Here is an 18,062-nt window from a genome sequence, read left to right on the forward strand (position 1 = left end):
GTCATTGTTTTCTCTGGTGATTTGGTTCACCAAGGACCCACTTGAATCTCCTACTGGACCCCTCACACATCTTTCCTGCTGCCCTGGAAGAGAGGGAAGGGAGAAAGAGAGAAAGGGAGAAGGTCAGACTCCTAAACATTTTATTTAACTACAAAGAGGATTCCTTGCTTGAAACTTTGTCTGGTCTTTTTTGTTGGTTTGTTGTTTTTCCATCTCTTTATACCCCCACAGCCCTTCTTTTTTCTTCTTCTTCTTGCTTGCTTTCCATCCTCGCCCCCACTCCCCCCCCTTTTTTTTCCTTTCTCTTCTTTTTTATATTTTTTTACATTAGGTGCTGCAGGGAGTGCTTCACATTTGCTGTTTCCTCATCCTTGATTTCCACTCTTCTGTGTGTACTGATTTTGGCCTCCAATGCTATCCCCTTTCCTCTACATCTTTCTATCCTCCATCATTTATTGTTTCTCCTACATTCCACCTCTCTTTGTTTAGCCCCCAATTTTTCTGACTTTTTATTTCTAATACCTTTGTACTGTTTTCTGTCTTTTATTCACTCTCTATATTGTCCTTTCTTTTCTCTTCCCTTCTATCCTGACCACACTGATCTTTTAATTCATACTATATTCCTCCCCATATTGCTTACTGTCTCATTATAGGTACTCCACTTACCTCACTGTTATAACTCACACAGCTTACATGGGTCTAATATCCATTCTCCAAGATTTCACATGGTGCTTCTGTTAACATTTACTATCAATACTATTATCCTTTTTCTTTTCTTACTCCTTCTGCTTTCTCTTGCCCTAATATTTTCCTTCAAGTGAACTTAGCCAACAACAAGGAAATAGAATAAGAACAAAGTGACAAAGAGAAGATGTAACATGCACACAAAAACAACAACTAATTAAATCCTGACTCTAGACAAAGAAGCTAATCAACTGAATAAACCCACCAACATAAAATGATGACTGGACAGCAACAAAAAACTACAAAACAAACCAAAAATCTGGAAAACATAGCCCAATCCAATGAACAAACTAAAAACCAGGAAAGAGGAGCAGAACATCAAACAAGTAATTAAAGCTCTCAAAACATATATTAGGGACCAATTTAATGAAGTGAAGGAAGAAATTAAGAATATGAATAAGGGAAGCAGACTTGGCCCAGTAGTTAGGGCATCTGCCTACCACATGGGAGGTCCATGGTTCAAAGCTCAGGCCTCCTTGACCCATGTAGAGCTGGCCCATGTGCAGTGCTGATGCACCCAAGGAGTGCCACGCCATGCAGGGGTGTCCCCCGCATAGGGGAGCCCCACATGCAAGGAATACACCCCATAAGGAGAGCCGCCCAGTGTGAAAGAAAGTTCCGCTTGCCCAGGAATGGCACCACACACACAGAGAGCTGACACAAGATGATACAACAAAAAGAAACACAGATTCCCGGTGCCACTGATAAGGATAGAAGCAGTCACAGAAGAACACACAGCGAATGGACACAGAGAGCAGACAACTGTGGGGGGGGGGAGAAGGGAGAGAAATAAATAAATAAATAAATAAATCTTTTTTTTAAAAAAAGAATATGAATAAAACACTTGGAGAGAATACAGAAGAAATTTCAATCATGCACAAAAAGATAATGGATATGGTGGGGATGAATAGCACAATCCAAGAAATAAAAAATACTCTCTCAGAATATAACAGCAGATTTGAAGAGGCAGAGGAAAGAATTAATGATGTGGAAGACAGTACATCTGAAATCAAACAGATAGTAGAATTCATATATAAAAAGAAAAAATCCAGGGAAACGGACTTTGGCCCAGTGGTTAGGGCGTCCGTCTACCACATGGGAGGTCTGCGGTTCAAACCCCGGGCCTCCCTGACCTGTGTGGAGCTGGCCCATGTGCAGTGCTGATGCGCGCAAGGAGTGCCGTGCCACGCAAGGGTGTCCCCCGCGTCGGGGAGCCCCACGTGCTAGGAGTGCACCCATAAGGAGAGCCGCCCAGCGTGAAAAGAAAGAGCAGCCTGCCCAGGAATGGCGCCGCCCACACTTCCCGTGCCGCTGACGACAACAGAAGCGGACAAAGAAACAAGACGCAGCAAATAAACACCAAGAACAGACAACCAGGGGAGGGGGGGAAATTAAATAAATAAATAAATCTTTAAAAAAAAAAAAAAAAAAAAAGAAAAAATCCAGCAGGGACTTAGGGACCTGAATGAAATGCAAAATGCACAAACATACATATTATTGGCATCCCAGAAAGAGAGGAGAAGAGAAAGGGAATGGAAGGGGTGTTGGAGGAAATAATGGCTGAAAACTTCCTAAATGTATTGAGGGAGATGGATGTACATGTCCAGGACACACAATGCACCCCAAACAGCTTAAATCCCAACAGGCCTACCCCAAGACATATACTTGTCAAATTATCCAATGCTCAAGACAAAGAGAAAATACTAAAAACAGCAAGAAAAGAGAATTATCACATACAAAGGATTAATCCATAAAATTAAGTGCTGATTTCTCATCTGAAACCATGGAGGCAAGAAGGCAGGGTATGACATAGTCAAGGTACTAAAAGAAAAAAATTTCCAACCAAGAATATTCTATCCAACTAAACTAGCATTCAAAAATGATGGTGAGTTCAAAATAGTCACAGATTAACAGAAATTAAGAAAGTATGTCAACAAGAACCCTGCTCTTCAAGAAATACTAAAGGGAGTTCTGCAGGAGGAAAGGAAAAAACAGGAGAGACAGAGTTAGAGGAGATTGTAAGAACAATGAAAAAGACAAAAAAAAAAAAAGAAAAGAAAAGAAAAATCAAAATATGACAAACACAAATCCAAAGAAAATATGGCTAATATAAGTAATTCCTTGAAAGTAAGAACACTGAATGTCAATGGATTAAACTCACCTGTCAAGAGACTCAGACTGGAAGATTGGATAAGGACGTATCATCCATCTATATGCTGTCTACAAGAAACACATCTTAGACCAAGGAATTCAAGGAGGTTGAAAGTGAATGGTTGGAAAACTATCATACAGGCAAATAACCAAAAAAAGGGCAGGAGTAGCTATATTAATATCAGACAAAATAGACTTAAATGCAAAACAATTGTGAGAGACAAAGATGGGCACTACATATTAGTGAAAGGGATAATCCTTCAAAAAGAAAGAACAATCATAAACATTTATGCTCCTAACAAGGGCACCTCCAAATACGTGAGGCAAACACTGGAAAAACTAAGTGAAGGAATAGATGCCTCTACAATTATAATGGGGGACTTTAATACACCACTATTACCTTTGGACAGAACATCTTAAAAGAGAATCAGTTTTGAAAGGAGTTAGATTTTAGTGGACTCAATTGCAATCAGGATTAGTTTGTTTCATGATTGATAGAAATAGGTGTTAATTTGAACCAGTATTAAATTGCCTCAATGCTGAACTGACTATATGTTACAAGAAATTAGGTTTGATTGACTTAGGTTTGATTATATTCATTGACAATGGTTACAATATTTGTATAATCAAGTTTGATAGGAATCAGAGATGAAATGTATTAGGAAGCATTGACAATGATCTAGAGGTGATTGTAAACAATATTAAGTTTTCAAGACTGAAAAGAATTGGTTCTAAAGGAATCATGACATAATGATGTATCTGTCTTGGTCCAGACAAGAGACAGAAACCACAGTGATTTTAACAGGGAAAATTTAGTATAGAGAAATATTAAACTATGGTAAAAAAAGTAAGTATAAGATGTAAAAGAACTCTACAATGCACTCTGTAGCTCTGAGAGAGTATGCAGGAGAGAAAAACTTGCAAGGGGGAACCCTCCATAAGGTTGGAATTCAGACCTAATTGGAGAGATGTGGTTGCAGCCCACTGGATGGAAGAGATGTTTGCAGATTTGCCCCAGCAAGAGCTGGTCTGCAGTTGATGTGCAGGAAGGAAGTAACCCTTCAGTGTTCAGGTAAGCCATTGCCATTGTGCAGGCACTTGGGCATACAGAGTGGAAAAATTGGTGTGAGCTAATGACCTGGAGAACAAAATGTCTGTGTTAGATTTCTGCAGCATTGAGAGATCTCTAGGAGACAAAGCTTGAGTGGGGAGTGGGGTGTAAATGACCCAAGTGAGCATAGGAGGTTACCAGGCCAGGGCTATGAGGTCATTAAGGGATTGTGTATTCTGGGTGTGTGATGGGGCAAGAAACCACTGAATGTTCTCACATACATACCACAGCTTCTAGAACAAGCAGAAATACCGTCATCCTGCAAAATCCCTCCAGCATTCTGAGAAAGCTTCATATCATACTTAGTGTGCAAAGAGCTTCCTCAAACTGTAGGTTGATGTCTTTCAACATCTGAAAAAATTTCCCTATGTATCTCTTCAAATATTACTTCTGCCACATTCATTGTCCTCTTTCTGGGTATCCAAATACATGTGTGTTAAAACAGCTTACCATGTCCCATGTCACTTTTATTTTTTTTCATATGTTTCCATTATTCCTTCTCTATAGGCTTAATTTCTATATTTTCTATTAAACTGACTTTCAGTTCATGACTCCTGCCTTCTAGTTTATATAATGTTCTTTACTCATTTACTGAGTTCTTAAGCTCTATAACTTACATATTCTTAATAGATTCTTATTCTCTGCTGAAATTTAACTTTTTTTCTATTTTATTTTTAAATATTTGTCCACTAACTCCATTATCATCTATGGATCTGTTTCTATGATATATGTCTTCTCTTTGTGTTCTAAGGGTCTCTCTCACTCAGCATGCCTAATATTTTCTTTAATATATCCAAGATATTGTGTGTAAAAACTTGTAGACCCTGAAGATGAAGCTATATTCCTCCAGAGATGTTTCCCCTTTTCTTTGGCTAAGCCAATAGAGTCGAAGCTGTTCATCTTAACTCAAATGGAGATTGACCATACTTAAGGCTAGGTTGGATTTGGCATGGCTCTGTCTCCTCTGCTTCACTCTGCTTCTTGGTCATAACCTTCTAAAGATTTCAATTGAAAACCTGGTATATTCACTTGGGCCAATCTTCATCATGGTCTGGAACTATAATAATCAATATGGTGATAATGCTGGAAATGCCATTGTGATTTTCAGAGACTTCTTAACTCCTTAGTCTTCCACTCCATACAGATTCAGAATTCAACAAATATTTTGAGGAGAAAATAGGACATGTGTCAGACTAAGTTTTCTGCCCCTTCCTTCTCATTAATATCTTGTACCTGAAGTTTCTAAATTTGTCTCTACAGCTTGGCAAAAGCTTTGCTGGTTTCTCTGTTCCCAAGAAGGTGACCCTCTTCCCAAGCAAGGCCCCAAACCTGCCTCTTACTTTGGGCTCAGAGTATACAAATACCTCCCCCCACCCCGCCTCCCGAAAATGTGACTGCAACAGGCTTGCCCACCTCTAATAGATTTCTCCTCTTTTGAATCTTGGACCTTCTATTATTCACTGTTTACCATCTCTTTGATGTCTTTAATAATATTTTAAACACTGTTTTATCTAGCTTCCCTAATTGGTAGCAGCAGAAGCAAATGAATTCACTTTTCAGAAGTAGAAGCTATTTGGATACATGCTTTTGAGTTTTTCCTTCTTCAGTCAAATTTGGTGGATTATATTTTTCTAGAAATTCATGCATTTTGTTTTATTTTCAGAATTAAAAAGTTAGAATTACTCCCTATGCATCTCTAAATCTATTATAATGTCCATTTCTAGTGTATGAAGCTGTTAATTTTGCTTTTTCTAATGCTGGAATTGATGTTTTATTTTTGTTTCATTTACAATAACTATTACTTGGTAGTTTCTTTCTTTTTTGACTTTAATGTATCCTAATAATTTCCACTTGTTTTTTTATTCTTCTGTTTTGTACGAAGATAATTTTTTTTGGTAATATTCTAATATATATATGTGCATTTATAGATATAAAATCTCCTCTGTGTACTTTTGGTAACCCACCAGTTTCTGCTGTGACACTCACTTCTGTTCATTACCTACAAAACTGTAATTAAAATTGGAAACTTTTATCATAGATGTGGAGGCAGTGGCCACTGGAGTTTCTGAAGGGAGAGGAAAAAATAGGTGTAATTTGGGGGCATTTTGGGGACTTGGTAATTATCCTGAATGACACTGCAATGACAGATACAAGCCACTGTATATCTTGTAATAACTTGCAAAAATGTGTGGGAGAGTTTAAACTACAATGTAAATTATAATCATCACTTAGTGGCAATGCTCCAAGATACATTCCTCAATTGTGGCATATGTACCACACTAATGAAGGATGTTGATGTGGGAAAATGTGAGAGGAATAGGGAGTGGGGCATTTGGAATCCCACATATTTTTTGTATAACATTTATGTAATCCATTACTTTTTAAAAAAATTAAAGTATATTTTAAAATTGGAAACTGTGATTAAAATTGATTTCATCTTTAATTAAAGGGTCACTGAGAAATTCAATGAAACAATAATTGGATAATTTTTTAATATATTTAAAAATTCAGTTACCTTGTAGCAACTGTATAATTACAGCTTTGAAATTGATTATAGAGAAATTATTATGAAGAATTTAGAAACAATATTTTAACACGGTGATACAGTTGTAATTATCAATATACATGCAAAACAAAATAATATAAATAAAAACTTACAAGAAACAGAAGTCCCAAAAAAGCAACAGCAAAGTAAAGCACCAATAAGTGGTAATGAAATAAGAACTTGGCGAAGAAAAAGCCATTTTATATCTTCAATAAACAGCCTACAATAAAGTATATTTTTAAAGATTAGTTTTGTATAAAACAAAGAGTACTTGAAAAATACAATAGAATTATCAGATTTATCCCCACCACCCCACAGAAAAATTCTTTGATGTTAAAATAAGGCTAAAACACACCAATTCTGTATTTTTACATGCCAAAAGAATTGTCTAAGGTTAGATGAAGAATGTATTATTGATAAACACACATTTGCCCCAAAATTGATTTTACCCTCAGGGTGTTTATAAACTTAAGTACAGTATGGAGTTTCTCACTGAACTCTCTATGTCAAGCAAATATATATCCAAACAAAAAAGCTTTAACCCTATGACTCCTTTTTTATAAAATTTAACCAGTATAAATTGCTTAATTTTGAGTGAAATCTGACCCATTTCCAAACGCCGCCTCCAATTCTTTACATTCAACAGGTTTCTCTCTAGTATCTATTCTCTGGTAGAAAGGGTGTCAACCTTCCCACATTTAAGTTTGTCAGGACTGTGAATTCTGTAATGTCTAGTAAGGTGTGAGCTACGTCCAACCTTCCTACATTCCTTACAACCATAGGGTTTTTCACCACTATGAATTCTGTGATGCTGCCTAAGGGTTTATCCACTAATAAAGCCTTCCCACATTCCTTACGTTCATATAGTTTTTCACCAGTGTGAATTCTTTGTTGAATAAGTTCTGTGCCACTCCCAAATCCCTTCCCGCATTCCTTACATTTATATGGTTTCCCACTAGTATGAATATTCTGATGCTAATAAGTGCAGATCCAAATCTAAAAGCCTTCCCACATTCCTTACATTCATAGCATTTCTCACCAGTGCAAATTCTTTGATGCAAAGTAAAGTCTGTACCTTTATTAAAGTCCTTCCCACATTCATTACATATATAAAGTGTCTCAACAGTATGAATTCTCTGATGCCTAATGAGTGAAGAGCTCCTAATAAAGGCCTTCCCACAGTCCTTACAATCATAGGGCTTTTCACCAGTATGGATTCTCTGGCGTTGAACAAGGGCTGAGCTCCTAATAAAAGCCTTCCCACATTCTATACATTCATATGGTTTCTCACCAATATGAATTTTCTCATGCTAAGGGCTGAGGCACTGATAAAGGCCTTCCCACATTCCTTACATTCATATGGCTTCTCACCAGTATGAACTCTTTCATGTTGAGTAAGTTCTGAGCCACTAAAAAAGGCCTTTCCACATTCTTTACACTTATATGGTTTCTCACCTGTATGAATTATCTGGTGTTTAATGAGTTTTGAGAGACTTCTAAATGCTTTCCCACATTCCTTACATTCATAGGGTTTCTCATCAGTATGAATATTCTTATGCCAAATAAGATTTGAGCCACTATAAAGGCTTTTCCACATTCCTTACATTCATAAGGTTTTTTACCAGAGTGAATTCTCTGATGTGGAGTAAGTTCTGAGCCACTACAAAATGTCTTCCCACATTCCACACATTCAAAAGGTTTTTCACCAGTATGAATACTCTGATGCCTAGTAAAGCCTGACCCACAGCTAAATGTTTTCCCACATTCCTTATCTTCATGGGGTTTTTCACCAGTATGAATTTGCTGATAGTGAGTAAGATTTGAACCACTTCAAAAGGCTTTTCCACATTCCTTAAATACATAAGGTTTTTCATCACTATGAATTTTCAGATGATGAGAAAGCTACAGCTAAAGGTCTTAACACATTCTTTACATTCATAAGGCTTCTCACTGGTATGAATTCTCTGATGCTATTAAAATCTGTGCTTTTATTAAAGGACTTCCCACATTGCTTACATTGATAGGGTTTCTCATCACTATGAATTATCTCATGCTGTGTAAGAAATGAACCCATGAAAAAGGCCTTCCCACATTCATTACATATTTGGTTTCTTACTAGACATCTCTGATATGTAGTAACATTTGAGCAATTATTAGAGGCCTTTCCACATTCCTTACATTCAAAAGTTTTCCCACTAATATGAATTCTCATATGTTGAATAACTTGTGAGCTTAAACTAAAAGCCTTACCACAGTCCCTACATTCATAGGTCTTCTCCTCAAAATGTATCTTCTGGCTTGGGATCTTTCCAACAGTAATTCTTTTATGCGCAACAAGTTGCAAGTCATGTACAAAGGATTTCTCATATTTCTTACATTCAGGATATACCTTTTCAGTATTAATTCTTTGACATAGGATGAAATGTAGACTGAATTAAAGTTGGCATGTCTTGATAGGTGGCTATCAGTTGACCTAACTGTCTCCTGTGATTTCTGTTTCATCTTAAAATAGCTTTGACATTCCCGTTCATCTCTGAATGTGGAATACTCAAGTCCATGCTTTGGCAGTTTTTCCATTATCTCCCACTGAGAGGGTTCTATTTCATAAATTTGTCTTTCCAGAGTTAACTTTTTGGTTTCACACCTTGGTTCAGAGTCTGAAAGAAAATACAAAACTAAACAATTATTTTCTTTTTACATTCTCAAGGAAATAAAGTCTTTATGGTATGAACAAAATAATTAAACTTAAATAAATACCTATAAGAAGTAAATGGATTATGCAGTTTTAAAATAAGGCACAATTTGAGAAACAGACAAGAATAGTATGAGAACCATCATGCAGATGGGTGAGGGAGGTGACTTACTCATGTAAGTCAAACTCTGGAGAGAAGAAAAATTCACTGGGAAGTAGGGACTCAATGTACAAATGCATAGGTGAAAGCCCCAATGTCAGAGAATGATTCTAGTTTCACATACGTTTATGGAATACTTTACATTAAGAGAACTATATTTTATTTATATATCTTTAAAGATTTATTATTTCTCTCCCCTTCCCCTGCCCCCATTGTCTGCTGTGTCCATTCACTGTGTGTTCTTCTCTGTCCGCTTGCATTCTTGTCAGTGGCACCAGAAATCTATGTCTCTTTTGGTTGCATCATCTTGCAGCGTCAGCTCTCTGTGTATGTGGTGCCACTCCTGGGCAGGCTGTGTTTTTCATGCAGGGAAGCTCTCCTTGCAGGGGCACACTCCTTGCATGTGGGGCTCCCCTACATGGGGAACACCCCTGCATGGCATTGCACTCCTTACATGCATCAGCACTGAGCATGGGCCAACTCACCACACAGATCAGGAGACCCTGGGTTTGAACCCTGGGCCTCCTATATGGTAGGTGAACACTCTATCAGTTGAGCCAAATCTGCTTCCCTAGATAACTACATCTTAGGGTTGTTATGAGATTGATTGGCTGTTCTTGGACGAGGAATTGGGGAACTGAAGGTCCAGGGTTTCTATAACAAAGAATTACAGCATGTAATCTGACAGAAACAACAAAGAATTTATATAGATGGGAATATGCTGAGAAATTATATAGGGTTGCCAATAGTCTAGTAGGAGTGGTGAAACAGGGAAAACTTATCTGCAGCTAACCTAAATGTATAACATGTTTATGAATTTACATTTTTTCTTGAGTATTCTAAGAGGCTAACATTGAAAGAGAACAGTGAGAGACTCAGCAAGGGCTAAAGCAGAGACTGAAAAGAAAGGAACCTATAAATATAAAAAGTAGAGAAGATAACCTTTCTTGTAGGGCCAGTCTACTGGTGATGAACTCCCCCAGCTTTTATCTGGGAATATCTTAATTTCTTCCTTATTTTTAAAAGACAGTTTTGCTAGATATAGAATTGTTGGTTGGCGCTTTTTTTTTTTATTTTAAAGATTTATTTTATTTATTTTTCTCCCCTCCCCCCCCACCCTGGTTGTCTGTTCTCTGTGTCTATTTGCTGCATCTTCTTTGTCTGCTTCTGTTATTGTCAGCGGCACAGGAATCTGTGTTTCTTTTTCTGTGTCATCTTGTGTTGTCTCTCCATGTGGGTGACGCCATTCTTAGCAGGCTGCACTTTCTTTGGCACTAGGCAGCTCTCCTTATGGGGTGCACTCCTTGCGCATGGGGCTCTCCTATATGGGGGACACCCCTTGTGGCATGGCACTCCTTGCACGCATCAGCACTGCACATGGGCCAGCTCCACATGGGTCAAGGAGGCCCAGGGTTTGAACCGCAGACCTCCCATGTGGTAGACAGATGTCCTAACCACTGTGCCCAGTCCGCCGCCTGGCTTTTTTTTCTTTACCTTCAGCAATTTAAATATATCATCCCTCTGCTTTCTTACTTCTATTGTTTCTGACAAGAAATGGGCAGTACTGTAATCTATTCTGACTCCCTTATACATGATGCACTTCTCTCTTGTGGTTTTCAGAATTATCTCTTTATCTTTGGTATTTAACAATTTAATTATAATTTGGTGCAGTGTGTATCTACGTGGGTTTATCCTGTTTGGAGTTTGTTGACCATCTTGGATGTATATATTCATATCTGTTGTTAAATTTGAGTTTTCAGTCATTATTTATTTGAATATTCCCTGCTCCTTTCTTTCTTCTCCTTCTGGGATTCCCAAAATGTATATATTGTATCTTTGATGGTTTCCCACAGGTCCTTCAGGCTCTGTTCACTTTTCTTCATCCTTTCTTTTTTTCTGTTCCTCAAACTAGATGATTTCAATTTGTCTTATCTTCAACCTTACTGACTCATTCTTCTGCCAGTTCCAAACAGCTATAGAAACCCTCTAGGGAAGTTTTATTTCTTTTACTGGGATCCTCAGCTCTGTTTACATAATTTCTATCTATTAATATTCCTTGTGTTCATCTATTATTTTCCTGATTTCTTTTAGTTCTTTGTCCATGTTTTCCTCTAGTTCTTTGAGCATATTTAGGACCACTTTTTGAAAGACTTTGTTTGGTATATCCCAGGTCTGGTCCTCCTCACTGATGATTTCTAATGCTTTAATATTCTCCTTTGCCTGGGCCATTGCTTCCTGTTTCTTTGTATGCTTTGTAACCTTTTGTGAAATCCTGGACATATTTATATTTTAATGTGTTATCACTGGAATCTAGACTCTGAGGTATCTGTTCATTAAGCTTGTATCCAGCTAGTTTTATGGTGGAACTTTCCTTGAATACCAGGAGTCAGATGGAAAACAAACAAAAAGGTGAAAAAGGAACAACTTTCATAGTCTTTTCAATTTGAACTGTGTAAGTGCTCTCCTTCACAGCTTATCCATACAGTGAGTTTAGAGATTAGCTCAAGGCTTAAGTGTAGGGGCCATTCTGACCCTTTTGCACATGTCTTGTATTGCATATGTGCATGTAGTCCTAGGAATCCTCCTGTATATGGATACAAATGTCTACTCTTCCCCCAAAAAACAGTTTCCTCATGGTCGCAGGCATTGTACTGTATGTCCCACAGTCAGCAATCCATCGCCCCTTGCAGCCACTCAACTTCTCTCCCACAGTGTTCTATAGGAGATCTCTGTGAACTGCCTTCTATTGCAGGGCAGGTTCTGGGACAGTGAGTAGTGTCCTGATTCAGTTCTTCAGACTACTGCCAGTCAACTGGCACAGACATACATGCTCCTGGTATGTACATGAAGATCACCCCCACTCCCTCCAGAATTGGGATCAGGGACCTGCTCTGGAAGCAAAATCCATCTCTGTACTTCGCGAGTGTGAGGATGGGGAAGGGATCAGTCAAAGCACCATGAGACCCCATCATTAAGTTGCCTTTTTTCTGATTTGGTGCTTGCCTGTGCAACTTTCAACTGTTTTCTGGAGTTTTGAAAAAGATGGTTCTATCAGCTCTTGTTTGTTGCTTAAATCTTCTGTGGGGGTGGGGGAGACACAGAGCCCTGCAGTGACTTACTCCCCATCTTGATGACTGGGCCTTACAATTGATGTTTTTTAATATTGATATTATAATCTTTAACTTTTCTGAACTTATTTTTAGTTCTAATAGTTTTCTTGTGAATTCCTTATATGCAAGGTCATTTCTTATGCATCTTCCATCTCTTTTGTAGTTCTCAAAGGGAATGCTTCCCTGCTGCAAGCATTTCCATCCTACCCAGAAGCATAAGTGGTTCTGTCTTTCTTCCACACTCCACATTCTCCCTTAGCATTTCTTTGGCTCTATGTTTGAAAAATATATCCAAAATCCAACCATTTATCAAGTCCACTGTTGTCATTACAGTCAATAAGTCACTACTGTCTCCTAACTGGACTACTGTGAAAGCCTCTTATTTGGTCCTCTGCTTCTACATTTTCCTTCCATATTTCGTCTTTGTAAAGCAATTAAAGTAATTCTTTTAAAATACAATTTCTATCATGTCAATCTTTTGCTTAAAATTCCATTCTGACATCCCACTTCACTCAGAATAAAATTCTTACCATAGAGTTTCATGGCCCCAATATCTGACTCCCTCCAATCCTACCTCTCTGATTGCTACCCCAGCTGTTGGCCACCTTGGGATTCCTCAAACAAAGTAAACATGTTCATGCCTCAGGGCCTTTGTACTTACTGGTTCCACTCCCTGCAATTCTTTTCCTTTGAATCAGCTCATGGATTTCTCTCTCACAAATACGCATTGAATAAATACATGAATGCATTGTGTGGTTCTCTAACCTTACCTTGACCACCATCTCTTCATTCCCAATGTAGTTATAAACCCTTTATATCTAGCACTCTCTACTTAGATGATTGCCTTCACTCCCACATCTACAACTATTATATCTATATGGATGAAATACACTTGCAAGCTTTATTCCTTTCTTCTGAGAGAGGAACTGCTCTTACAGTTAATTCTACCTTATAGAAGTTATTTGTGGACATGTTCCAGCTCCTTTTTTAGAGCCAGAATTTCTTAATAGCTTATATATTTTGTAATATCTCTAAAATCTACCTGAGTATATTTAAAAATTAGAAAATCAACAAGTGTTTTTTAAAAGAATGAATAAACTTGAACCAAAGAGAAAAAATTTAATCCAATAGACTTACATTGCATTTTTAAAAAGTAGTGACACAAGAAACTAAAGGTGGAAGAGGATATGAAAATGTGAAAGAATAATATCCAAAATAAAGATAGAAGGTTGTCATTCAGAGGAAGAGAGCACCTACTCTGAAATGGTAGGGAAGAATGAGAGGCAGGAAGAAAAGTCAGTAGTAGATGGGAGATAGAGTGACACCCATTGAAAACTCATGTTTCACAGGTCTTGGGTGTTTGAGGAGAACTTCCTGATAACATCTCAAAGGTAATGACTTTTGTATGTTCACTTTGGTCAATTCCTACAATGCACTCCTCTCCAATTATCCCTCACTTACCTGGGCCTTTTGTCAGTTCTCTATCAATCAGCCAGGACTCTTTCCCTTGCTTCAATAAGGAGATAGTGTCTGGCCTAGAAATGGAAAATCCTGCTTAGAAGAAAAATGAGACATTGATGTTGAGTTTTCCAGAATTCAAATCTAGAAGGTTCAGAAAAGTGTGGGAATGATGGAGCTTCTGCCCTAGCCCAAAGTAGCTCCCCATTTTAAGCTCTACAAAGCTTAAGACATTTTTGGGGAACAAGAGATTAAAATTACTGTCTTCTTAAAAGAATCTGAGAAATGCACAAAGGAAGAAGCCAATGTTTATGAGGCAGCCTCATACATACTGAGAATAAGAATCCTTACCTGCTATGACCAGGTTGCTGTAGTTCTATATCATGACAACTCTATAAATTCTTCTGACCAGAATCCAAGAATTCCCACTCCTCCTGAGAAAAGTCTATGGACATCACAGTTCCCTGTAAAAATAAACATGTATAAATATATATAAAATATTTTCAAGATGGAAGGAGGAAAAAAGATAAAAATAGCAGGGGGGTGAAGAGGACTTTTCAGGAGGGTAAAGACACAGAACAAAGAGGCTCAGGTTGGATACCTGTAACATGGGTAAAGGATAGTAAGTAGCATGATTAAAGAATGTGTTTTAATATCCTCAGATGTATTGTTTCCTTTAGAGAAAACCTACTGGATATGATAGAATATTTCCAATTTCCAATTACATTTTGGAATGTACAAGTTCAGTGAAGACAAGTTTCCCAATTAAATGAAATAGCATATACAATCATTTAGTGTACTGTCTTATATATAGTAAATTTTCAATATATATGAATACATATTAAAATCTTAAAGAGTCCAAAAGAAAAAGAGCAGCTTGTAGTAAGGTGAACTGGTGGACTCTCAAAAGATATATCTGCATCCTAATGCCTGGAATCTAGGATGTGGCCTTATTTGGAAAAAGGGTCTTTGCATATGTAATTAAGTAACTTGCAATGAGGCAGTCATCCTGGATTACCCAAGTAAGGCCTAAATCCAGACAAGTGTTTTTATAAGAGAAAGGAAGAGGGAGATTTAAGATGGACAGAAGAGAAAAAGACAGAGATAAGAAGGAGGCAATGTGACCATAGAAGAAGAGATTGTAGTGATGGAGTCAAAAGTCGAGAAATGCCTGCAGACCAGAAGGTGGAAGCAGCAAAAATTGGATTCTCTGCTGGAGAAGGAGATGGAATGAGGTCCAGCTGATATGTTGATTTCAGATTTCTGCCATGCAGTGCTGTTAGGAATAAATTTCTATTGTTTTAAACCACAAAGTTTGTGGTAATTTTTTATGGCAGTCACAGGAAATAAATATAAAGGTCAAATAAAAGTCATCACGATTTTCAAAGACAAGAAGCAATCTAAGATGGCCCTTGTAAAATAGGGGAGAGTGTGTAGCAGTCATCCAAGGGAACCACTTTGGGGAACTGCAGACCAGGATAGTGCTGCATGCATCATCTGGGAGTGGGGACAGAGAGACAGAAATGCAAAAGGAAAATCTGTGAGTTGATGCCCCTGTGATTGGAAACACCACCCATTTCCCACTCTTGAAGTGAACAGCCTTGGTAAAACCTGTGGCTAAGCAGCCATGAGAGAGGAGAAAGGACACATTCCTCCCTGGGAAGAGGTAGGGTGTGGTGGAAGGCTGAATGTCCTTTCTCTTTGGTTTGGAAGAGCTAGTAGAAACTGAAGGATTCACCTCAGTGAAAGGGTTTGACAAGGAGCACCATCTTCTGGCCAGCTGTTTAAGTGAATGAAGACAGGCACGTCTCTCATTTCTTTCCCAGGCACTGTAGATTTAGTCTATGCCCCATTAGCAGTTCCCTTCCCCTACTTTGATTACTTGAGCAGGGCAACCTTAAACATTTAGAAAAAAATTGAACTAAAAACCAAAGAGGAGCTGTGAAATAAAACTATGCAGGAGAGAGAAATTGATCAACAGAGCAAAATCATTAACATAATCAGATGCCTAGATATCAACAAAAGATAACAAGCCATACTAAGAAACAGGAAGATATGGCCCAGCCAAAGGGGGGAAAAAAAACAAGAATTTCAGAGGGGACACAGGATTTAAGGCAACTAATCAATGGTGTACATGTAAACCTCCTCAATCAATTTAAGGAGATGAAGGAAAATATAACTAAAGAGATAAAGGATATTAAGATGACACTGTGTGAGCATAAAAACAATCTGAAAGCCTGCAAAATATTAAGAGAGCTTATGGGAATGAAAGGCAAAATGGATGATATTAAAAATACATTAGTGGGAAAGCAGATGTGGCTCAAGTGATAGAGCTTTCACCACCATATAGGAGGACCTGGGTTCAATCCCTGGGGCCTCCTGGTGAAAAAGAAGAGAATGTGTGCCCACACGGCAAGCTGGTGCATGCACAAGTGCCTGCGTGATGAGCAAGTTCTCTGTGCAAGTGAGTCACATGGCAAGATAATGAGGCATCAAGAGAGACAAGGGGAGAGTCAAGGTGAAGTGCAGCAGAAACCAGAAATTGAGGTAGCTCATTTTTGACAGGAAACCTGTCTCCCCATTTGAGGTCTCCAGGATCAAATCCTGGTGAATCCTAAAGGAGAGATAATGAGAAGACAAGACAACATAAACAGCAAAAATAGCAGAGTGGGAGGAGGGAAAGAGGGAAAATAAATAAATAAATCTAAAAAAAAATACATTAGTGGACCAACCAGCAAGATGGCAGCAGAGTAAAGAGCTCCTAGAGTCAGCTCCTGCTACAGTTAGTAAACACCCAGAGCTATCTGGAGCTAGCTGAAGCACCAGTTTGGGGATTCCAGGATGCCAGAAGAGCATATTGCAACATCCCTGAAGGAATGGAAGGAAAACACTTGTAAGTAGAGTGCTCCATGCCATGGAGTTTGATGCCCATCCTCCATGGAGGCACAAGCTGCCTCAGAGCTGTTCTGCAGCTGGAATTGAAAGCTCCACTTCCCAAAAATGGGGGAGGAAGAGACAGTTGGACACAAACTTCAGCTGCTGATGAGGAAATTCAGTGGGCTATAGTATAATTCTGAGAACAGCTAAAGTTTGAGCCTGTCCAAGTCAGAAAGAGTCTGCTAGCTGCCATCTTAACTCTACACCTGGCATGAGGGGAAGAGGGGCAGACTGAAAATCACAGTGCTCAGGGGGACTGGCTTCTTTTCATCCAGATCAGATTGCACCTCTAGCCTAGGCCCCAGCACCACCTCCAGCAGGGAGGAAGTTGTGGGGACCTGCAACAGCCTCTCTGGGAAATTACTAGCCAAGTTGTGGAGGCTGGTTAATTATCCTACTCTGATGGCACAAGCCACCCAGGGAGCTATTCTGTGGCTGGAATTGGAAGTTCCATTTCCCGAAAACAGGGGAGGAGGAGATGGTTGGCTACCAATTTTGGCTACTGATTGGTAGACTTGGCTGGCTAATTTATAACCCTGGGAAGAGCTGGGGTGTGAATCTGTCCAAGTTGGAAAGAGGCTAATGAACACCATTTTGACTCTGTCCCCAGCCTCAGTGGAAGCCCAGCTGACCAAATATCACAGTGATGGTAGGAACCAGTTGCCTTCACCCAGATCAGCCTGCAGCCCTAGCCAGGCTTCAGTCCCACCTCTGGCAGGGAGGAGGCTAGTGGGCCCTGCACCAGCCTATCCAGGTAACTGCAGGTACCTTTGGCTGGCACAGTCTGAAAAATGGAAGTCTACCAGTGTAACTGCAGTCATCTTAGACCCACACTGCATAGATTGCTGCCCACACCTGCAGCTCCATCTCTGCCACAGGCAGGGGTTAAAGAGGCATGAATCTTCATCACTCTCTCTGGGTAACAGCAGTCTAGCCCTGCACAACTTGGATTATTCCACCCAGCTGTGACTCTCCCTACCACTGCCAATGGAGAAAGGTGGAAGAAGCTTCATTGACCCCTGACACAATGAGGGCAGGTTGAGTCTCCACAGTTTATAGCACCAATTACAACCTTGGCTCCTACTGCACAAACAGCAAAGGAGAAAGGGCAGGAAGCCCTAAACTAAAGAGAAAAACTGCACCCAGAATAAATA

General features: G+C 39.0%; 1 protein-coding gene across 1 annotated transcript in view; it reads right to left on the reverse strand.

Annotated features, from left to right (window-relative positions):
• Positions 1–7,255: 7,255 nt before the first annotated feature.
• The window catches only part of LOC111764212 (zinc finger protein 850-like), a 49,194-nt gene continuing 38,387 nt past the window's right edge, over positions 7,256–18,062 (reverse strand). The window contains 5 exon segments of the mRNA XM_071209238.1: positions 7,256–7,863; positions 7,866–8,132; positions 8,135–8,455; positions 8,458–8,523; positions 8,526–8,841. Of these exon segments, the coding sequence (XP_071065339.1) occupies positions 7,382–7,863; positions 7,866–8,132; positions 8,135–8,455; positions 8,458–8,523; positions 8,526–8,841 (1,452 nt within the window). The 3' untranslated portion in view covers positions 7,256–7,381.

Source organism: Dasypus novemcinctus, chromosome 18, assembly GCF_030445035.2.
Source record: "Dasypus novemcinctus isolate mDasNov1 chromosome 18, mDasNov1.1.hap2, whole genome shotgun sequence".
Classification (NCBI taxonomy): domain Eukaryota; kingdom Metazoa; phylum Chordata; class Mammalia; order Cingulata; family Dasypodidae; genus Dasypus; species Dasypus novemcinctus.